Below are 24,740 nucleotides of genomic sequence, written 5' to 3'. Positions count from 1 at the left end.
GTTTTGATATATAGCAATTTAGATATTCATGAACAGTTTTTACATAGAACTCATCAACCAGAGATAGGACTATTATAGATTAGGAAAGATGTATTGGGGTTAAACAAAGAGCTGTGCCCCAGCTGAGCATCCTTGGGTAGTTGTCTGGACTTTTTCCCACACTACCAGGTACTTCTGTGAGTAAAGTCAGGGCGGTTATGCTTTGAAAGTCTTTTTCTTCCTGAAGTGTTCCAAGTGTTTTCACGAGCACATGTTTCCATGTTCACTCTCTCATCTTCAACCCACGGTATTACTGATTATGTGAGAGGAGACCTGTGGGTGTCACTCATTCTGTGTGGCAATTCATGGACTGGAGCGAGGTTTTGACTTGGCCCACATTTTGAGCTTGATTTGTAGTCAGGGTTTAAATTCCAGCTCTTCAGATTCCCAGCCTTGTTAAAGTTTACTGGGCTCTAGAGTATTTCACATATAAAATATAAATGGCTTCTTACTTCCTTGTAATATTTTATCATAAATCACATTTCTTACATGAGGAATTTCAGGAAGTGTTATAAATACAAAAGATAATTCAAGAGACATGGATTGCTGTGTCATGCATTGGCTTCTTCGAAAAGCAAGTGGGAGGCAATGAATTATGCTTACATTTTTAAAGATCTTGAGGTTTTCAATCAGCTGCTTGTCCTTCCTACCTTCATTACTTATTTGCCTGAGAAATTACTGTTTGGAAACCTTTTTTTAATTTGGCATGTAACTTGTTAATGAATTATAAAGTAAGATAGTGTTATTTTCCATTCCTAAAGCTTACCTATGGTGGCTTTCTGTGCCACTGCGTGACTCATTTGTTCTTTCCCTCAAGATCTGGAAGTAAGCCAGAAGAAAAAAAATAGAGCAGGCAGATTACACCCCCCCATCAGGTTGTACTGTCATTTTTTAAAATGTGTATATGTGAAATGATTTTTAATATAGGTATAGGCATATTCACACTTGTTTTTTTGTATAAGTGTGTGTAGTCCATCCTTTGTGTCCATGAATTCTGCATCTGAGAATTCTGCCCATTATAGGTTGAAAATATTTGGGGAAAAAATGTATCTGCTCTGAACGTGCCCACTTTTTCTTTCCCTATCATTATATAGTATGATAACTTTTTTATAACATTTACATTATGTTAGCTATTCTACGTGGTCTAGGTGTTCTAAGTTCTGGAGATGATTTAAAGTAAAAATGAGAGAGAGAGAATAAATATATATAGAGATTGATTGATTGATTATATGGCAATACTGCACCAGTCTGTTCTCTAAGGGATTTGAGCATTGGTGGATGTTAGTCCCACAGGAAGTCTGGAACCAGTCCAATATGGATACTGAGGAGCAACTATACTTTCATCTATTTAGCAAAATTTATTGGCAATCTAATGAATGTCAAATTTGCATGCTCAGTTCTGGGACTGATCCCTTTCCCTCTTAGAGGTTGCAGATGTTAAAAAAGCAAGAAAACACAACTGTGTATATAAAAATGCATGTGTATCTAATTATATGCTATGTGAAAGTAGACGTTGACTATTAAAAGTGTGCAGTTTTGGAGTTGGGCCCAGGTTTATGTCTTTGCTCATTTACCCACTAGCTAAATGACCTGAAGTAAGTTTCTTACCAGTTCTTGTAGAATCTTTCTGCTTAGGAGACCTTTTCTTTTTCTTTTTCTTTTCTTTCTTTTTTTTTTTTTTTTTTTTTTTGTTGGTGATACCAGGGATTGAACTCAGGACCTTGTACTTGCTGGGCAAGCACTTATTCCACTGAGCTATCTCCCTGGCCCTGCAAGTTTCTTACATACTCAGTGAGCTTTCTCCTTTATGAGATAATAATAGTAACCAGGATGGGGTTATTGAGACGTTTAATGAGATAATGTGAAGAAAATATTTAGTGTAGAGGCTGCCTGTAGTGAGTACTTGGTAAATGCTAGTTACAACTATTGATAGCGTGTTGTAGATGTAATAAAAACTTAAATGAAATATCTAATATGTGAAAGATGTTTATTCTGGGCATTTTTAGGGATGTGAAAGGAGCTGTGCCATCTGGGAACATGCAGTTATAACTATCACTTCTTTTGGTCTCCACTTTATACTCAGTCTAGGAAGTAAACACTGCATGTGACCAAGCACCAGAACATGCAAAGTTGGGCATTGAGCCCTCATCTACTTTCACAATGTCCAAATAAAATCATGAAAGTGTTAAAGTAGCTCTATGAAAATAATGTTTGACTAAAAATACCATTTGGTGGAGGCTAATTGTGCTGTTCTCTCATAATTTGCTAATGAATTGCCACTGCAGAACATAGAAGATTGTGAGATAAGGGAATGTGGTAAACTTTTAGGAAGACTAACACTGTTTATTTTTCTCACTTCAACTAATGTTGGGGCCATATCTGGCCTCACCTAAAGGACTGAAGAGTTTCACATTATTACTCTGAGTGGTGCAAGTGCTTTGAGTCTGGAACAGATCTTCCAGCAAAGGTAGTCTGTGCCCAGGGATGTTGCTGGTTTGGTTTGAGTTGACCTAGAAGTTGCCTGTGTTTAGGATGATGCTATTAAACACCATACATTGTTTAGGAAGAAACACACTGGTTTCTTCATACTTTGACGAGTCTCTGGAATTAGGTAAATTGTGGACATTGTTTTTGTCTTTTATACTAGTACCTTTAACTTTCTGATGGTGAGAACTAGCTACACTATTGGGAGAAAAATCCATCTGATGGTATACTGTTACTAATAGGTGATGAGAAAGCTGTGTCTTTGTACAGAAATCCATATGTGACATGTTTTCTCTTAATAATTGCTTTTTCTGTGTTCATTGTGCCTGATTTTTCAGCAACTAAGTGCTTCATTTCTTGTTTTGAAAAATTACCATGTATTTTTAAAGGTTGTTATAATCCATTACTCTTAAGCAGATCATATGCATATCTGTCGTTGTATAGGTCAGAGGGTTTAACATTTTTTCTGGGGCCTTGCTCTACTTTCTCTCTTCTCCTTCCTGCCTGGCAGTTTGGGAGAGTGGCTCTAAAAGCTGAGACCCTTGAATGAGGCATTTTAAAGAAGACTGTAGTTTTTCTCATGTCTTTGCAGGAATCCATGGAAGAAGTCTGTTTCACTGAAGGAAGTGAAACAGTTTGGGTTGGATGTATTTGGGATTTATCTATCAACTCATATCAAATGGTGGTGAAAGTGGGACCTCATATAGCCTTGCAGCACTTGTATTTCAAAAATGAGAGAAATCAGACCAGCAGTGAAGGGACAGACCCTGGTTCTCCTAGTTCCTCAGCCCACGTGGTGGTTCCCTGATGACGCCTCCTCCCTGGGCTCAGCCTGGCTTTTTTTTTTTTTTTTTTGCAGTTACGTTCTACTTGTAGTCTGTCTTAAAACCAATACTTTTTATTTTGTGCTTTACAGTGATAAGTTATAAAGGAGCATCTCCCATCTTTTTCTTCTTTCTGATCTTTTCTCTTTGTTTTCTGAATCTCTGCTCTTGCCCTAGAGAGTGGTTACTTAGAAGCCAAAGTGTAGGCAATCATCCACTAACCCTGCAGTAGCTCTTAAGAGCTATGGTCTTAGACACTGTTGGAAACTAGTGATAAAGCAGTGAACAGAATAAAATCTGTACTGTCAAGGTGGCTGCTTTCTGGTGGGAGAAATAAATACAATTGGTCATGAAGAGGTAAGTGCTAATATTTTTTTTTTTTCTGATACCATGTCTGATACCAAATGTGTGTGGATTTTCTCTGACATGAAATATATGTCATTTTTTGCACATCAGTTCTTCAGTTGTCCAATCCCACTGAGTGTGTAGCAAGTTTGGACAGTAAGTCCTGGAATTACCACAGACCCTATAAATTAAGGGAAAAAGTATGATTGTTCGACTTGTCTGGTGAAATATTCAACAGAAATACTCAGAGTGATGAAACAAGTCTTATAGTTGAGGTCAGACAGAGTAATAAGGATGAAGGACAATGGATGTCACTTTGGCATTGGGAGACTCAAGAAAGGGATAATGTGAAATAATTTAATATGTTGCATTAAATAAAATGCTTATAACCCAATACTATTATGGACTACTGGACTCTTTTAGAATATTTTGCTGAGTTAGCACACCTATAATATTCAAATAACAAAACTTAACAAAATAAGGGAATACAGATGAATGTCTATTTTGTATCTGTGTGTTCAAAATGGTTAGGATAGATATATAGTTACATTCTCTTAATGAATAGAGGGATATGTTCTAATAGTGTTTGTAAATAGGATATCATGTCCGCATCTTGTACAGCAATTAACCACTCAGAAGAATGTATGCAATGTGTTAATTATTGAAACTGTCCTAGTGATTTGATTTGAAACTGTCTCATTGCTATTTGTTTCTCAATAAAATTATGGAAAAAAATAGTATGCTTACAAATATCTATATCTGTCTGTCTACATTTACATCTCATCTGTCTGACATTCCTACTCCTTGAGGTTTTATGGTAACTGTAGTTTATTTTGTAATGAAAGGAAAAATGTTTAGCTCATTATATATCATTTTATTATTCTTAGGATGTGATTTTTCCCATGAAAGTTTTTGGAAGTCTTATGAGTAATACATACGAGATGGTAAAACTTTACTGAGCATGTCTGTGAAACACAATAGTTGCTTTTATGATCTGAGAAGTATAAAAACCCAATTGGGCTTGAGTAGTGAAACCACTGAAGGCCTGTGTTCAAGTATAGTTGTCTGTTTAAGTGGTAGGTGTTGGTGCTTATGGTGAGGTTTTTGTTCCTAAGCGAAACCTAACAAAGGACATATTTGGGCTTCATCAAAAAGCTAGTGATGTCTTAAAAAAAATCTGAAGTCTTAATCACATTTTTGCTTGAACATTAGCTGTTTTCTTGAAAAGAATTTGTTTTCTGAGGGAAACGTATATACCTCAGTTTAGAATTGTTGGATGATTTATTGTAAAAATATGATACTGCATGAGGTCCACTCACAGGTACACAATGGCTGTGAACAGGGAACCTCAGCATGGGCTTCACCCATGAGCTGAGTGGCCCTGGCAAGCTGTTCAGCTTTTCTGTGCCTTAGTTCTCCATTTGTGAAAATTAAATGACAGGGTGTTCAAACAGTCTTGGTTTATGTCTTTGCCTGGCACAGTAGTTAATAGCTCACCCTTTTACTTCTTCGTTTCCTTTTTTTGAATAACAAATTATATGGTTGCCTCACCAATAGAACCTGTATCAAAAGGTTTTGTAGATTAAAAACATTTTAAAATACCAGGTAGAATATATATATATACCTAGTAAATATGAATCTCTATCATTTTTATATACTATTGTGCAATCAGAATCATTATTTTGAATGCCAAATTTTATGCATTGCTCTAGAAGCAAGAATTATGACGTAGATCTTGGAGTATGAAAAGAATGTAGTTTTTTTGAAAGTGGAGAGCTACCATGGCTTGAGCATACTTAATACAGTTTTGAAAATTCTTTTTCTTTTTAACCTAGCATGGGTGAAACAAGTAGCATTGAGGAAATGACTTTTCTCACTCATTCTAATGGCAGTAGAGCAAACTGGTTTTACAAGAAAATATTGTGGGGGAGGTAGAATGGTAGTTCTTAATTTGTTTTGTATGTGTAATGTGCTTATCTTTCCAGTTTGATCTCTCTTTTTGTCTTTGACCTTTCTTTGGGTGTCACCTTCCTTTTTCCTCTTCTCATGCAATAACTAAAATTAATGATAGCCCTTTCTTTGTTGGTCCTTGTCCTAGAGCAGTGATAGTGAACCTTTTCGAGCTTTCAGTGAGATGACAAACATGTCATAGGTTTGCTCCAGCTACCTAGGGCATAAGTAAAATTCTACAGAATTAAAAAAGCTTTATTTGAACTGATGCTTTATCTTTCAAGTATTAAAATCCTTTGTCATATTTGATATTGGGTTAAAAACGGTGAAGTATTGGGATATTTTACTTTTTTTCCCAGATGTGTGCCTTTGGTAGGGATGCTGGTAACTCTGGAGATAGTCAATCATATTAGGCATACAAGTGGGATAAACTAAAGGAGCCATGATGTGATGACCTTTCACTCTCAGTCTTCCATGAGCTCTGTGTGACTAGGACACAGCTGTAGGTCATCTATGAGTTTCATTATTTCTCATCTTAATGTGGGTATAATTCTTCCTGTTGTCTAGAGTTATTGTGAGGATCAGATTAGAAGATAAGGGGTAGTATGCTTTTAGTAAATCTCAGGAGAAGCAACAGAGTTATCAGTCATTGAAATTCTGGGATGCCAGGATATAGCTCAGCCAGCATAAGCACCAGCCTGGCAAACATAAGGTTCTGAGTTGGATCCTCAGTACAAACAACAACAAAAATAGGTGGACACAGCAATGCATACCTGTAATCCCAGTACTTGGGAGGCTGAGACAGGAGAGTCATAGTAAGTTCAAGACCAGCCTGGACTACATAGTGAGCTCAAGGCCAGCCTGAACTGCATAGCGAGACCCTGTCTCCAAAAGACAGAGAGAGGGAGGGAGGGAGAGAAATATTCTGGGATGACTGAAAATGAGAGTACTTTTCTTTAAAGACAATAGGAGTGACTACAGTGATTCCTTTTAGAAGCATGTGAACAGATGCTGTGTCTCTGGTGGTTCAAAAGCTGATCCTGTTAGTGTGTTTCTGAGCTGGCTATTGCTGTGCTATCCAGCGACTTAACAGTGCTGCTGTTTACTGTGTATAGAGTCCTTCAGAGACAGCAAGATAATTTTTCTGTTACCCTGAGCTTCAGGCTCCTGGAACCATGCCTGTGGGGGCTCATGTAATGTGCCAGTTGAAGGCTGCCTAGAGTCACATGTGCTAGGGAGCTCTGCTTTTAGCTGATGATGGCAAGGACAACTGTACTCTCAATGGAACAAGTACACTTTTCAAGGTTGTAGAATGGAGAATACAGTCTGTCCTTTAAACTCCAAATCGTTCTACACTATAAACTTTCAAGGAAGTTTTTACTTCCTAGTACTTTGGGTCTCTAGAAGGCTTAGTCTTTTCATGTTTTCATTTATCCTGGCTTATGATTTTATATCCTTTAAATTTAAAAACATTCTGCTATAAAAAATTCTACTAAATAAAAGGTAAATGATAGGAAACAGGGAAGTAGATCTTTTAGAAGTGGAGACATCAAGAGATGACAGGAGGTGAGAAGGTGGTGAGGGGAGTGAGATTAAAGGGATTTAAGGCTCTTTGCTGCATCTCCTGTGAGAGTGAAAACCATACTCAGCAATAAGACTGTCTGCATTCCAGAAAATGGCGACTTTACTCTGAAGGGACACACAGTTAGGAACCCTGCAGAGGGACTTCAAGCACACCAATTTGTAGAACTCACTCTCTTTGGAACGAGAAAGAAGAGGCTCCAGGTTGACAAATGTGGGGAAACAGGAAGTGACTGGCTACTGGTCACATGATCTATAATTGTGCACAGAACATGATCAAAGGTGTTATGCGGGGCTTCGTTACATGATGAGGTCTGTGTATGCTGATTCCCAGTCAGTGTCATTATTCAAGAAGCTGGGTCTCCTGTCCAAATCTGGAATTTCTTGGGTGAAAAGTGTGTTACTTGCTTAGTATCTCAAAACAGAAAAGTGAACTAATATGTGAAGAAAATGACATTGAGCTTGTTTCAAAATCATGTGTTGTGATTCAGCAAAGCACAACAATAAAAAATAGGAATATGAGAAAAAAATATTCTGTGTTTCAGAAAAGGGAAGAGTTCAGCAGCCTGATGAGGAAGATCTAAGAGTTAGCGAGCCACAGAACCAAGTTTCTGGATTGTAAGGCCAATTTGTAATATGTGGCTGCCTCTATCCAGTACAGCACAAGCTAAGCAATGTAGAAAGAGTCTGTCTTTACTTCAGGAGGGTTATTAGCATGCCAGATATTGTATTAGATAGGGACTGCATTTGGGAATTTAGCTTAAGAAAAGCAGGTGAGGTAGTCTCTGAGGTTTTAGAATTTGAAGAGTTAGGTGCTGCCAACATTTTTTTTTTTTCAAGAAATAATACACTGCATATATTCTTCTTAGTGGTTAATTGCTGTACAAGATGCAGACTTGTGATCCTACTTACAAACACCATTAGAACAAATCATTGTATTCATTAAGAGAATGCAACTATATATCTATCCCAACCACTTTGAATACACAGATACAAAATGGTCATTCATAGTTATATCCCAATTTTTTAAGTTCTGTTGTTGAATATTATAGGTGTGTAAACTCAGCAAAATATTCTAAAAGAGTCCAGTAGCCCATAATAGCGTTGGGTCTTCTGTTTAACTGGCAATGTCAGAAATTATTGACCTGAGTGCCCCACAGCTCAACACAACAACGTGGCTTTACTTCCTATATTTCGTCTTCATACTTTTCTACTGGATGGTTAAGACCAAGGTAAAGCAGGACCTGTGCAACAAGAGTTGTAGCTTTTTGGTCTGAGAAGGTCAGTGAAATAACATTATTAAGTTTATGTATACCTTCAGGAAACCTGAGTTGATTGTGAACACATTATTAACAACAGCTGCACAGCATTTGTTGTTATTTGCAGTATGCTTCCTGTGTGTTATCCCACTTAACCTCCATGTCAGTCTAGTGAAGTAGGTACTATTATTATCTCCAGTCTATAGGGAAGGGGCCTGGGCATAGAGGGATTACCGACTAGCCCACGTTTTGTAGTCAGTGTCAGTCAGGTGAAAGCTTACTAATGTAACACTAAACATTTCAGGCCTTGGAAATAACTGAGACCCTGCAGAGGAACAAAGAGCCAATGGCTTTGTCTGTGACGGTTTCTAAGTATCTGGGAAAACTTAAAATAAAACATGTGCTTGAAGAAAACTTGTTTCTTTTAACTTTTGTCACTTACATTAAAAGAACATAACTTGTGTAATGGCTCTTGGCAATGTGTTGTTGATAAGAAATGTCTGGGCTTCTCTTATTTTCAGTAAACAGTGTGATTATTTGTTTTGTTGAACAGTAAAGGAAAAGCAAGAGCTCCTGATTTCTCCTCACTCCCAGCTGTGGCTGTGGCTTACTGGAGCTTATTGATACACTTCAGATGCTCTTTGCATGGCTTACATGATGTTACAGCTTTTAATATGGAAACTGAACTTCAGCATTTTCATTTGCATTGTACTTTTATCAGAAGCTCTCTGTAGAAGAAACAACTATCTTTTGGTTGTCTGGATTTCCAGTCTCTACAGAGACAGTTGTTGCTTCTTGTCATGTCTTCTTAGGCGCTTCTCTGGCACAGGGCTGCTGGAATATGAGTCTTTGTTCTGCTGTATCTTCTTATGTAACTCTCCTCTGGAATTGTTATGGAGAATACATGAGTTTAATAGTTTAATACCAGTGCCCATCAGAAAGCTCAGTGGATTAAAGTGCCTGCTTAGGCAGCTGCAGGAGCCGGGACTTTGATCCCTGGACTGCCGTGCTGGACCCGCCCCCAGGGCTCACTGAGACTGCAAATGAGAATGGACGTGGTGGCCTGTGCCTGTAATCCCAGCACTTGGGAGGCTGAAAAACAGGAAGGATCACTACAAGACTGATCTGAGTAGTGAAACCCTGTAGATACTGTACTAAATACATTAAAATAAAAGTTTTAATACCAGCAAAGTGCTCACAATGATGCCCAAATCATCCTAGGCCCTTATAAATTGGGTTTTTTTTTTTTTTTTTGTATTTTTTTTAAAGAAGATAGATTGTGATATTTGTCTTGATTATGTTGATGGTCACATGAGTATATATATATATATATATATATATATTTGGCAAACTCTGGGCCAGATGTGGTGGTGTATGCCAGTACTGTAATCCCAGTACTCAGGAGGCTGATACAGAAAGATTACTGTGAGTTGGAGATGAGCGTAGGCTACAAAGTGAGTTCAAGGATAGCCTGAATTCCTTAGCAAAGCCCTGTCTCAAAAAATAAAACAAAAACTCACTGGACTTGTGCTTTTAAAAGGGTATATTTGGGATAGATATATAGTTGCATTCTCTTAATGAATAGAATGATTTTTTCTAATGGTGTTTGTAATTAGGATCACAAGTCTGCATCTTGTACAGCAATTAACCACTAAGAAGAATATATGCAGTATATTATTTGTTGAAACTGTACTCTCGATTTGATTTGAAACTGTCTCATTGCTATATGTTTATCAATAAAATTTTGAAAAGAAAAAAAAAGGGTGTATTATACTTTGTATAAATTATGCCTCACTCTGACCCAAAAATTTTAAGAGAAAAAATTTATTCATCAACAAAGGATTTATTAGGTGTTACAGAGTGGGCTTATAAAAAGTATATAATTCAAAGAAACTTACCTTTTGGTTGTACAAACCAATTACACTGTAGTTACACCAATAAATTTGTGTGTCAGTAAGACAAGATAAGAGATGGTACTGATGGGGCCTGGGGAGATAACTCAGCAGTCATAAGTGCAAGTACAAAGACCAGAGTTTGATCCTCGGTGCTGGTGAATGCCTCTAATCCCAGAGCTGGGGAGGCTGAGACAGGAAGATCACTGAGTCTGAACTGTGTAGCAAGACCCTATATCTAATAAATAAATAAATAAATAATAAATAAAAAGATGGTGCTGAGTAATATATTGGTCATGTAGGTAAGAAATCCTAGAGGCTTAGAGGTAGGATTGCTTCCTATAATCACAAAGACTTCCTAAAAGAGTGGAAGCTAGATTTTGGCTGTAGATAGGGAGGAAGGCCTTTGGGAGGCTCTTGAAAGGGTATGGGTAATGTCTCTAGGCAGAAATGCATGTTGAAAGTTGAGTGACCATGGATAGACGGTTGAATGAAAAGGTAAAAACTCATTGTTTGTTGTCTATATAACAAACTATTTTCTCTTTATCCATAGAAAGGCCCCCCTTCTGGGAAAGACCGGGTGAAGAAAGGTGGATCTTACATGTGTCATAAGGTAAGTCATGTTACTAAGCAGTATTTTGGTGTTCTAATGGTTTGTGGGCCCATTACGGTGGTGCCTTGGTTGATGACCACCTTGGTTTATAAACAGCTTGATACAAAAATAGAAGTTAGGCAAGGTTTTGTTTTTGTTTGCAAACTGTATTGGGTAACAGGCCATTTTCGCACACAAACACAAATATGGGCAACTTTTCCAAAATAATAGAATGAATTAAGTTTGTGAACCAAGGTACTACTGTATTTAAAAAGGAGCCCCACAATGTTGCATTCAGTTCTGTTAATCTGTACCTATCCCTGTTGAAAGTAGACAAGAGTTGGACAGTCACCTTAAATTTGGTCAGTGTGGGTAAAGTGACTAGAGAAGCAAAAGTCCTTTTTTGTTTTAAATACATACTTTTTCCATAATTTTATTGAGAAACAAATAGCAATGAGACAGTTTCAAACCAAATTGGTAGGACAGTTTCAATAATTAACACATCACATACATTCTTCCTAGTGGTTAATTGCTGTACAAGATGCGGACATGATATCCTATTTACAAACACTATTAGAAAAAAATCCCTCTATTCATTAAGAGAATGTAACTACATATCTATCCTAACCATTTTGAATACACAGATACAAAATGGACATTCATCTGTATCCTCTTTTTTTGTTTAGTTCCGTTATTTGAATATTATAGATGTGTTAACTCAGCAAACTATTCTAAAAGAGTCCAGTAGTCCATAATAGTATTGGGTATTCCGTTTGACTGGCAATGTCAGAAATTGTTGACCTGAGTCCCCTACAGCTCAACATAACACCATGGCTTTACTTCTTATACTTTGTTTTTATACTTTTCTGCTGGATGGTTAAGACCAAGGTAAAGCAGGACCTATGCAACAAGAGTTGTAGCTTTTGGGTCTGATAAGGTCAGTGAAATCCCCTCAGGATTTATCCTGAGATCCTGTACCTCAGATTGTAGAACCTTTGTCAGTGTCAGCCATGTGGATGAGACACAGCAATTGCTTGGCCAATGTGCTCTCTGTGAAAACCTGAGAGAATGTTTTCTCTCCATGTGACTCTCCTTAGGCACACTCTACATCATCGATCACTTTCCTCTTTGGCTCCATAATCTCCTTGATCAGAAAATTTGGGACACTACCAAGTTACATGTCGTTACAGTACAAGTTCTCATATGTCCTGAGTCTTAATTGACCTTGGAAGGCTAGGGCCAAAATGTTGGCTTTCCTTGTGGCCCTCCTTTTTCTCTAATTTTGGTCTGCAAACTTAGGTTGTAAACCCTCCAGTTAAATACATGTTTGTAATACATAATGGATACATTAATTCTGGGGAGTTGATAGATCTGCATAACAACTCTTGATTCTTTTTTATTTACCCTTCCTCTCCTCTCCTCTACTGTTCCCTCCATTTCTAGAGGACCTTCCCATTTGTAAAAGATCAACCCAGTTTCCTGTAATCTGTCTTTTATTTTGCTCTTTGAAATATTTCTACTTTGGGCTTCATCTTAAATCTTATGTGATCAAGGTACAGCCATATTCCTACAAATAACTTGAATTTCACCCGTCTATCTGTCTGAATAGTGTGTCATTGTGTAATTATACCACATTTTTTGTCTATTCACCTACTGATGGACACATAGGCTGAAAAGCAGAGGTTCTGTGGCTTGTTTGTTTTTTAAAATTTTATGTATTTAGGGTCTACAGGATTTCCCTACACAGATCAGACTCATAATGATCCTCCTGAGTTTCAGCCTCCCAAGTGCTAGGATTATAGGCATGTGCTGCCACGCCCAGTCTCAATCCCTGTCTCAGCACATCCTGGGGGTGGGGCTGGCACAGCATGCCAGGGATTGAACCCCAGCCGCTGCGCTCTGCCTAGTCTGCTGAGCTATCTGGCCACCCAAAGCAGAAGTTCTGAATTACGTATTATAAACCATATCCTATCTGTTGCATCTTACCCTTTTGAGAAACCTTTGTTGTTCCATGAGATATGGTGAGCTGTATATCTTTTCTAGCATATAAGTCTGGAAGCACACCTTGAATTTATATGAGTCTTCTGTACATTTCTAAATTCTCTGTTGTGATTCAAGGGACCATTTGGATGAAGGTAGTTTGTAGTATACTGGTATGGAAACATCCCTAGGTATAAGAGTGTATTTTGTGAAATATGCATCATTTTCATGCTTGTTGAGCTGTGATTTTAGTGTCTAGGCTGGCAGCTTTTGATTAATCTGAATGACTGAGTCATTTATAAGGAATATGGAAATCAAATATTATCCCCTTGTTTTTTCCGTCAAGTCATCTATGTCAACTTCTTTCTGTCCCTGTACGAAGATGGTATTTTGCAGATTGCAAATGATTGCCAAGCAGCTTGCAAGATAATTTACTGTCTAGGCAGTTAGAGACTTAAAACCACCTATAATAGTGGCAAATTAAGTTACTAATTTTATAATAGAGGTAATCACAAACTTTGCCCTAGAACAGTAGCTCTCAAGCTTTATTTCACATTGGGATCATCTGAGATCTGTAACAAACACAGATGCCTGGTGTCTGACTCAACACTCCCATCTGATTTTTCTGAGTTATGACCTGGACATTTGGATTTTTCAAACCTCTAGGTGTCAAAAATTTGAGAATATACAGCTAACTTTGGGGACCATGTCTTAAAGTTTCTTTAAGTCAAATGTTTGTGTGTCAGGTGTGTATGCTTTCTGTATTTCTTAAATAAGAATTTTTTTTTACAGAGCATATTGAAGTTATTTTTTACATTTTTATTTTTTTATTAGTACATGTTTACATTGAATAATGATTATATACATTGTGGGGATTTGATACAGATACCAGGTTTTTTTTTTTTTATCCTTTCCGCCTCTCTCTTCTTACCATCTCTCTATTTAAAAAGATTTCCCTTCTTCCTTTATCTGTCTTTTCTTTTTGTCTTTATTTGTATTTTATGCTTTTCATATAAGAGAAATAGTGTGATATTTGAGCTTGTGTGTCTGATTTATTTCACTTAATATTAGGTCTCAATCCACTCACCGATAAATGTCTCAAGTTTATCTGTCTTTATGGCAGAGTAGTAGTCCCTTGCATGTAAATATGATGCTTTCTTTATCCATTCATATGTTGATAGGCATATAGGCCATTTTCAAGATTCAGGTTTTCTGAATTGTGCTGTAATAAACATGGGAGGTGTGTATTATTGTAATATGACGTCTTTAATTCTTTTGGGAAGATACCTACAAGGTAAATAGCTGGGTCAAATGGAATTTATAGCTGCAGTATTTTGAGGAATCTCCAGATTGATTTCTGTAGCGGTTGTACCAGTTTACACTCCCACCAACAATGTAGAAAAGTTCCATTTCCCCAGAGCCTCACCAGTATTAGTTACTATTTTATTTATTGATGATGACCATTCTTTATGGGGTAAGGTGAAATCAAATCCTTTCAGTGTCATTGACTTTGATTCCTTGGTTAGGTTAATTCCTAAGTATTTCATTTTTTAAAAAAAAATTATTTTATTTTATTGAGAAACAAATATCAAATTTCAAAACTGATTAATAGGACAGTTTCAATAATTAATACATTGTATATTGTTATCTTCTTAGTAGTTATTCATAGTACAAGATTCAGATAGGATATCCTGTCTAAACACTATTGGTACAAATCTTCTCATTGAATTAAGTGAAAGTAGCTGTATATCTATCCTAACTATTCTGCATATACAGATACAAAATGGTCCTTCCTTTGTATCCCTTTTTTTTGTTTAGATCCTATCAGAAATGGCTATTCCATTGGCATCTAAATACTATAGGTGCGTGAATTCAGCAAAACAATCCAACACAGTCCAGCAGTCTACAATAGTAGTGGGTTATCCACAGAAGTTGTTGACTTGAGCCTTTCACAGCTCAGCATATTAATATGGCTTTACTTTATATACCTTGCTTTTATACTTTTCTGCTGGATGGTTAAGACCAAGATAAAGCAAGACCTGTATAACAAGAAATGTAACTTTTGTATCTGATAATGTCAGTCAAGTCTCCTCAGGATTTATCCTGTAACCCTGTACCACAGTTTGCAGATCCTTTGTCATTGTCAGCCATGTGGATGAGTCATGGCCATTGCTTGACCAGATGTGAAAACCTGAGAGAATGTTTTCTCTCCAGGTGACTCTCCTTCAGCACACTCTATATCATTGATCACATAGCTCTCTAGCCCCATAATCTTGATCAGAAAATGTGGGACACAACTGAGTTACATGATGTTACAGTATAGGTTCTCCTATGTCCTGAGTCTTCACTGACCTTGAAAGGCTATGGTCAAAATGTTGGCTGTCCTTGCAGCCCTTCTATTTCTCTAATTTTTGGTCTGCAAACTTAAGTTAACCCTCCAGATGAGAAGCTTATTATTACCCTACATCTTATGCAGTTGGTTTTAACTTCACTATCTGTCTGAATATCAAACATCTTAGGCATAACATGGAACAGGTATTTTTCATCAAGTATTAATATGTTAAATATTAAGTTCCCACAGAACATGGAGAAAAAAATTTAAGAAATGAAAAATATTTAAAGAATATGAATAAACAATTACATATTTTTACATAGGCATTTAGAAATTAACCATATACATCTTTGTAGCAGGACAGACTGTTACATTTTTTTTTCTTTTTCTTGTGTCTTTTTTTTTCATTTATTACCCATTTAAAAAAAAAACAAAAACAACAACGAACTTTCACTTGTGAGAGTATGGTAATAGTTGGTATGTCATGACAAGCAATATGTATTTAGCAGACCAGAATGACAGGCATTCCAAGTGTCTCCCTTCTATTACACATTGCTATCGTCAGTGCAGTTGCTTGGTTCACAGGTATCAGTATATCTAGTCAGAGTGAGAATCCTACCAATTAACTGCTTGTTTCAAAAACCTGCTGATGTTTCTCAGGATCATTGCCTTATCCATCTTGTGCGTATAAATGTATGGCTTTGTCTCTGTCCTGTTTCCCAGATTTTCTCCTTGCCCTCTCCTCATTGTCCAGTCCTCAAGTTCTTGCTTTCCTTTTAATTGTGTCATACCTTTCTATTTGTATTTCTTCTTTTGAGTTCTTATACTAGGGAGACTATATGATATTTACACGTGTGGGTCTGGTTTATTTCACTTATGAGTATATCTTCAAGTGGCATCCACTTAAATATAAATGCTTCAAGTTTATCATTCTTTATAGCTGAGTAGTATTTCATTTTTTTTTTACACTATACAGCTTTCTTTTTTTTAAAAAAAAATTATGTTTATGTGTGTGTGTGTGTGTGTGTTTGGCCAGCTCAGCCCACCAGGGGGCGGGGCTGGCTGGCATGTGGTGCTGGGGGACTGAACTGCGGTCCCTGTGCTTTGCTAAGCCTGTTCCAAGTAGGTGCTCTAGACCACTGAGCCATCCCACCAGCCCCAGTATTTCATTTTTTGATGCTCTTGTAAAAGCAGTTACTTTTCTAATTTCTTTCTCAGTGTATTCATTATTGTTGTACAGGAACTCTATTTTTGTTCTTTAATTTTATGTTCTGAGTTTGGCTACTAACCATTTATACTAAAGATTATAATTTTTTGAATTTTTGCATGGAATCCATATATGTTACCTAGAAAAATTCAAGGAACGCTCTTCCTGTAAGCGGCCTTAGGTGACCTGTGAAAATGGTTCGCTACTCTCTTGACCCAGAAAACCCCACAAAATCATGCAAATCAAGAGGCTCAAATCTTCGCGTTCACTTTAAGAACACACGTGAAACTGCCCAGGCCATCAAGGGTATGCATATCCGAAAGGCCACCAAGTATCTCAAGGATGTCACATTAAAGAAGCAATGTGTACCATTCCGGCGTTACAATGGTGGAGTTGGTAGGTGTGCCCAGGCCAAACAGTGGGGCTGGACACAGGGTCGGTGGCCCAAAAAGAGTGCTGAATTTTTGCTGCACATGCTTAAAAATGCAGAGAGTAATGCTGAACTTAAGGGTTTAGATGTAGATTCTCTGGTTATTGAACATATCCAGGTGAACAAAGCACCCAAGATGCGCCACCGTACTTATAGAGCTCATGGCCGGATTAATCCATACATGAGCTCCCCCTGCCATATTGAAATGATCCTTACTGAAAAGGAACAAATTATTCCCAAACCAGAAGAGGAAGTTGCACAGAAGAAAAAGATATCCCAGAAGAAACTGAAGAAACAAAAACTTATGGCACGGGAATAAATTAAGCATAAAATAAATGCAAATAAAATTAAAAAAAAAAAAAAAGAAAAATTCAAGGAACAAGAATTTGGAGAGAAAAATATTTTATTATGTGGGCTTGTGAGGGGGCCTCCCTGATACAGAGGCAATTCTGTGTGTGAACCCTAGACCATGGTAAATGTTGAAACTGACACATGGATCTGCTCGTATTGGTGAGCAGGAAAGCAGTTAGACCACAGGTCTCTGTTGGATGTAGACAGCAGAGCAGGGGCTGAAGCAGACTGCTGGACCCAATGCCATTATCTTCAGATCCAGCTACCTCTTAAAGCCACTAGCCTTCCACCTCAGAGTGCATGTCCCCATGCCCTTCATGGCCTGAACTTGAACTGCTCAGGAACCTGTATCTACCCCTTTGCCTGTCCACATCTGTCCCTGTGTGGCTGTCTCACACCCTGTAACTGTGGTAGAGTGACACTGAAAATCCTGAAGTGAATCTGTGGTGCAAGTTTTGACTTAGTTCCACACAGTCAATCCTTTCCCAAAGTGGTGCCTGATTGAATTGTCTCTGGCATGGCAGGCCCTGCACCAGATTCTTTTCCAGCTCTGTCCTTCCGTGAAGAAAGTCACTCTTGATATTTTTGAAACACCATTGGGCTTTTCTGGGCATAGTGCTACTGGCTGTCTTGTCCTTTCTCTGTGAAACTGCCAGGTCTTTGGCACTTACCTGTTTTCCTGGTGAGTTGACCTTGTCCATGATCAACTTGGTTATTTGATTGTCACCTCCGTGGCCCTATGCTGAGGAGAGCCAAAATGTAGAGCTAGCTAGAAATTAGTAGTTTGATATGGCCAGAGCATGGAATCCATGGTGCGGACTCGGCTGAGGATGAATGTGGCATGGTGCAGCTGCCTTTCCCTCATAAAAGAATTTTTAATCCCTTGGTTCAGTCCAGGTAGATGAAATTGAGTCTAATTTATTATTTACACTTACATTTATAAAAAGATGTGAACAAATTAACTTTATAAAATCATGCTGCCATTCATTCATTCATTCATTCATTCATTCATTCATTCATTTTCTCGTGGCATCTCACTCTGCTGCCTGGACTGGCTGCACACGCCTGCGCTCGAACCATCTTACTGCATCAGCATCCTGAACTGTGGAAACTACAGGTGTGAACCACCAGAAAATCTTATTTTAAATTCAAAACAATTTATCAGGTCTTCCACATTACATGCTTACATTATGCCTCACAGTCGTTGGTCCCAGATTGCTTATTGAAGCTGGTGCTCTAAATACCCTTGGATCCTCCTGCTGGGGAACCAAACTTCCATGAAAGCAGGTCAGTCTGTCTTGTGAAATAGCATCTGGAAACCCCACTTGCTGCCTGTCATAGCTCTGGTAGAAAGCATGCTTTTCTTAATTGAGAAACTGTTACTTTTAAAGTAATTGGGGGCCAGAAGAATTTTTATCAATAATAACTATATAAGACAAAACAAAACAAACCCCACAACGTTTTAAACTAGGTAACTCAAATATACCACTTTTATAATTATGAATGTGTCTATTAATACTTTGTAGGGGCTGGGGCAATGGCTCAGTAGAATAAGCACTTGCCTGGCAAGCACAAGGGCCTGAGTTTAATCCCTGGTTCTGCCAAAAAAACAAAAAGAAAAAAAAAAAGACTTAAATACTTTGTAGTTTTAGCTTGCTTTTAATTTACATTTTCATAAGCTTCTTAGTTCCTTTTTTTAGTTGTCTTTGAAATACCTTTAACTTAAATTATGCTTTTACATACTTATATTGTGTGATTGACTTTGTGGGTTTAATCTTGTATCCTCCCCAACCTTGCTAAACTCATCTACAATCTTTTTTTTAGAATCTTAACAGATCTTTACAAAGTTGATTATATAGTCATTGATAATAGGTGGCTTTTCTTCTTCGTTTTTAGTCTGTATGTGTTTAATAACATTTTCTTCCTATGTTACATTGGCAATTCCTCAAGTATAGTATTGAATAGAATTGATAAGAATGGATGGATGTTTATACCTCTTTTTGTTTTGTTCTGTTTTTCGAGACATACTTGCACTATGAACTCACTATGTAGCTTAGGATGCCCTCAAACTAAAGCCATCTGCCTCAGTTTCTCAAGTGCTGGGATTATAGATGTGTGCTTCCCTACCTGGCTATCCTTATTCTTGACCTTAGGCTATAAATTTTAAGCTTTTAAATTTAGATGTTTTATCAGTTAGTTTTTCATAGATGTTTTTATCCAGTTAAGGATTTTTGCCTCTAATCTTAGTTTTTGTGAGGATTTTCTTTTTAAAAACAATTTAACATTATGTATATGTTTTGCTAGATGCTTTTCTGCATCTATTAAGATGAGTATATGGTTTTTCTGTTTCGTTTTTACTTATTAAATTATCCTTGGGCTGTGTCCCATTCAAGCATGATTTATATTCTTTTGTATATTTTGGATTTAGTTTTCTATTCAGTTTTTCATGAGTATTAGTCTGTTATTTTCTTGTAATAACATTTTCTGGTTTTGTTATATACATATTACTATAATAGATTAAATTGGGATTTTTTTTTTTTTTTTATCTTAAGCTTTCAGGAAGAGTTCGTGTAGAAATAGCATTATTTCTCTCTGAAATCATTGATAAAATTCCCCAGTGAAAGCATTTGGGCATAAAGTAGCGTATCAGTCTTACTTTTCTTGCTACCATCAAATATGTAACACAGACTAATGTGTTAAAATAAAAAGGTATTTCTTTTGGATTATGGCTTTGGAGGTCCAATGAAAGCCCACAGGTGGCAGTGTTCTTTCTGGCAAAGCACTGAGGTGGTGTAAGGCATCATGTGGCAGTGGACGAAGCATGTACACGTCTGTGCGTCTTCCAGGCTTTCTCCTTTTTATAAAACTGCTAATATTCATGGAGTCTATCTTAATGATCTTATCTGATCCTACCACCTCTCAGAGGCCCCACTTCTGAACACCATAGTGGAATTAATTTTCCATCCTTAGTACTCACAGTGGAAATTGCTTTTTAATACATGAAGCCTTGGGGGATGCGCTGAAACCAGAATAAGTTGTAACTGTGAATTTAATTTATTTAATAGATGCAGGTCTCTGTGGGTTATCTGTTTCTACTTGATTAAGCTCTGTTAATTTGTGTCTTTCAAGAAATTTGTCCCTTTCATCTGGGTTGCGGAATTTATTGGCAGAATGTCTGCCTTTTCATTGGGTATTTAGGCCAATTGCATTAAATTATTGACATGTTTAAATTTTAGTGTGCCATTTTGTTTTATTTTATTTTTTTTCAAAGTTTTATTGATAAACAGATAGCAATGAGACAGTTTCAAATCAAATCGGAAGTACAGTTTCAACAAATAATATACTACATATATTCTTCTTAGTGGTTAATTGCTGTACAAGATGCGAACTTGTGATCCTATTTACAAACACCATTAGAACAAATCATTCTATTCATTAAGAGAATGCAACTATATATCTATCCTAACCACTTTGAATACACAGATACAAAATGGACATTCATCTGTATACCCCTTTTTTTCTAAGTTCCGTTATTTGAATATTATAGGTGTGTAAGCTCAGCAAAATATTCTAAAAGAGTCCAGTAGCCCATAATAGCGTTGGGTCTTATATTTAACTGGCAATGTCAGAAATTATTGACCTGAGTCCCCCACAGCTCAACATAACAGCATGGCTTTATTTCCTATATTTCGTCTTCATACTTTTCTACTGGATGGTTAAGACCAAGGTAAAGCAGGACCTGTGCAACAAGAGTTGTAGCTTTTTGGTCTGAGAAGGTCAGTGAAATGCCCTCAGGATTTATCCTGAGATCCTCTACCTCAGATTGTAGAACCTTTATCAGTGCAGCCATGTGGATGTAGTGTGCCATTTTGATATTTTTCTTTTTCTATTTTAGATAAGCAATTTTTATCACTCCATTTTCTTTCCTATGTTTGATGACTTGTAACTGTGTTTATAATTACTGAATGATTCAGAATTTATATTACACATCTTTAATTTTTCCTAGTCTATCTGAAGTATAAATTTTAATTTAGTGAGGCTCAGCGTGATGGTGAGAATATGCCAGAAGAAAAGTACAGCCGAGTGATGCAACTGAGTGGAATATGCAGGGTTTTCCAGAGAAAAAAATGGCACTTCCAGGATCTTAGTCATATAACTTATTCTTGATTAAATGCTTGATATTGGTGTTGTCATTTCAGGGAAATCAGACAAATATCTTAGGATTAACTGTGCATTAGCAGAGTGCTTTGCTTTTCTACTAGATTCAGAGTGGCAACTTTTACTAGATTATTAAAATGTGGGTTTTGGAATTATATCTCTAGTTTGGAGTCCTATGATTGCTTCTTGTTAGTTGTATGATCTTGAACAAATTTTAACCTTTCATTTTTATTTATTTTTAAAATTTTAACCTTTCTAATCCTCAGTTTTCACATTTTGTAAAATATACAGTATAATTGTGCCCACTGTTAGATTCTTATGAGGAATAAATGACACATATGTATGTTCTTAATGGAAAGCTCAGTAAAATTTAGGTACTCCTATTATCTTCATCCTTAACCATCATCCTTATTATATTATTTTCCTGCTTCTCTTTTGAGGAGGGAAACCGCTCCCTCAAAAATATCAAATTCCTGAGGAGAAATATTACTTGTAGCACAGGTGAAAATTTAATAAAAGAAAGAACTCATATTTGATCATGGGCTAGAGTCTATTTGCATGGCTAAAATAAACTCTGATGATCACTCATAACTTTATGAAAGTGTAACGCACAAGTTCATTAAGGAGATAGATGAAGGCACAGAAAGAGAATGAGGCAGTATAGGGTCCAGTTAGTGAAGGGTACAGCCTCCTGAACTGGGTAAAATAATCAGGAATTGGGATCCATTAGTGTGACCTTAGGTACACCATTAATGTCAGTGGGCCTCACTCTTCTCATATATGAAATGTAGGTCCTAATAATACCTTCTTCATAGGATTAATCCTCTTATCCTTCATAGGAGGATTAATTGGGTTAATACATACAAAGATCTCAGCGCAGTTTACATACTCAAGAAGTGCTAGCTATAACTGTTGATGTTGTCACATGAATCCCTGTGGCCTTCATCCCAGTCCACAGCATTGAGGACATGCTCACTATCTCACCAAGGTGAGAGGAAATGAATTGATCTAGTGTCCATAGAAAGCAGTGGGTAGAATCAAGAGGCCTGAGTTCTGGTGTGTGGTACCTCAGTATAGGGTCCACTAACTGGACCATATACTGCCTTATTCCATATGAGTTACAGTTATCTTAAAAATGCCCTGTGCCCTGAAAAGTCATCTCTTCTCATAAAAACCATTTTGCTGTCTCACATGACTTCAGTCTCTAGGATAGTAAGTTATTATCTTAAAAGGATTGTTCCTGAGTCCATCAGCACGTTCTTAGCACAAATACTGCAATTAATTTAACACAGTAATTAGCCATTTTGATGAGAAATGGCTAAAACAGGCCTTTTTTCTGCTCCTGTCCTTAATAGAATGACCCATTTTTTAGCCACCCAAAGACTTTACATCCTGCAAAACCAGCTTTGGTACTAAAAGTAGAGTTAGAAAAAAAAAGAGAGACAGAACAATGAGGACATTCATAATTAGGCCACTTACCTCTTTAATTATGTGCTTTATTAGTTGCCTATTATTAAAATTTAAAAATGATTTATTAATAAGTATTTGCTAAGTGAATGAGTATATTTGAAATGAAATTATAGTGTGAATTGATTCTTCACAAGTGATGAGGCTGATCTCTCAACACTCACTTTTGTAGTGAGATTTGTTTTTGCTGATTTAGATTTTTATAATCATTTTGGATAATGGTAGGTCTCAGGGATTGGTGTGATCTAATAATGAACTCTTTGTGGTTGATTTAAGGCTTCCTGTTATATGGATAAAACATTTTCATTCCTTAAAAATTAGAACATAAATAATAAAAGATGAAGATGAAAACATTCATTTTGCTTCCTAAACTGTTGATAATATTCTACCAAATTTTGTTTTGCATTTTTGTTATTTTTTTCAAGAACACAGTTATTTTGTACATACCCAGGGTCTTTAATACATGACTGTGATGAAAATGTCACATACCGTGGGTCTCTACTCCTGTATCACAGCCACAAAATTTATCTGTACACAGCATTCTGGACAGTAACAGCAGTTCATTAGCGTTACCTCCTGGGTTTTATAGGTGTATTTCATTCAGCCACAGCCACAGTCCTGTACTATTCAGCAGAATGCTCCTAATTATGTAACAAATAGAACTTCTTGTATTTCTGTACTGGGTGTACTCGTATTCAGGTGCTGGCAGAGGTGTCATCATTTTCTCACTGTCCAGTAAGGACTGCTAAGGCTGCTTTAAGACTTGGCTAATGTTTTTGTGGTCTTTAGGAAGGAAGGTTTGGCCAAAGGTGTCAGATTAACTTGGCAAAGTGAGGCTGTGATTTTTTTTTCTTAAAACTTAATAGTAATGATAATAATGCCATGTCAGGTGCTTCACTTTTTATGTAAAGATGAAGTGTTGACATAATTCCACAAATAGCTGTACTTCATCTATGAGAAAACAAATGCGGAAAGGATCTGCCTGAGAGTAAAGAGGTAAGAAACCTTGCATTTTGTCCTTGCTGGTGAGCAAATGAGCAAAATGCTGGTCGCACTTTCATTTGCATCAGGTCCATACTGCTGTCTTTTGAGAAGATGGTAATGTTCCTCCATCCTGTTATCTACCCACATTGCCTGCTTCTTAACATTATCACTATCTTTGTACTAGGAATAGTTTTTGTCTGAAATTACTGTTATCCAAACCCTTAGACAGTGCAGCTCAGATGTCTCCTTAGGCCTTTCCAGACCACATTTTGTAGAGTAGCCACTGTCGCATTCAGCCTCTCTCGCCGTTTTACTTTCCTCAGAGATGACTACTGCCAGAAACATTCTTGAATATATTGGTCTATTTATTGTCTGACTATTCCCCGCTGAATGTCAGCTCCCAGATTACAGGTACCTTGTTTGTCATGCTCTGATTATATCTGTTGTGCCTAAAATAGCGCCTCGCATATTATAAGCTCTCCTGTATTTAGTGAATAAACTGTGCTGTGCCGTCTCCAGACTGTGGTCTTGCTGTCCTTTTAACTTGCCTGAATTTCTCATTTTCAAGCTTTTTACATTATTTTTTAACTTTAACTGCCTTCTTTTCTTTTTAAAAGTCTTTTAAATATATTTTATAGAAAATAAAAACAGTTAAAAAATAGAAATGGCAGATTTCACTAAAAATGGTAGAAATTCAACAGTGGTTATTGTATTGCATATTGTCTTCAAATTAGTTGTTCAGATTACCAGATATAAGCATGCAAAATTGCTTAGCAAATTAAAAACAAGAAAAAAATTTCAAGCATTAATTGTTCCTTTCAGTAGAACAGTAGAAATTAGCAGTGTAATTATCTGAGCTATCCTG

General features: G+C 36.9%; 1 protein-coding gene across 2 annotated transcripts in view; it reads left to right on the top strand.

Annotated features, from left to right (window-relative positions):
• Sumf1 (sulfatase modifying factor 1) overlaps positions 1-24,740 on the top strand; it is a 66,798-nt gene that overhangs the window by 38,330 nt on the left and 3,728 nt on the right. For both annotated transcript variants that reach the window (XR_002820758.1, XM_004629530.2), the window contains one exon: positions 10,928-10,987. Coding sequence is in view for 1 of the 2 variants with exons in the window: in XM_004629530.2 (XP_004629587.1) it covers positions 10,928-10,987 (60 nt within the window). In the remaining variant the exon portion in view is untranslated. Of the gene's footprint in view, positions 1-10,927; positions 10,988-24,740 lie in introns of those variants that run through there.

The sequence above is a fragment of the Octodon degus genome, unplaced genomic scaffold (genome assembly GCF_000260255.1).
Source record: "Octodon degus isolate 3935 unplaced genomic scaffold, OctDeg1.0 scaffold00030, whole genome shotgun sequence".
NCBI classification, from domain to species: Eukaryota; Metazoa; Chordata; class Mammalia; order Rodentia; family Octodontidae; genus Octodon; species Octodon degus.
The sequence above is the reverse complement of the archived record's forward strand: the minus strand, read 5'-3'. Positions and strand labels throughout refer to the sequence as shown.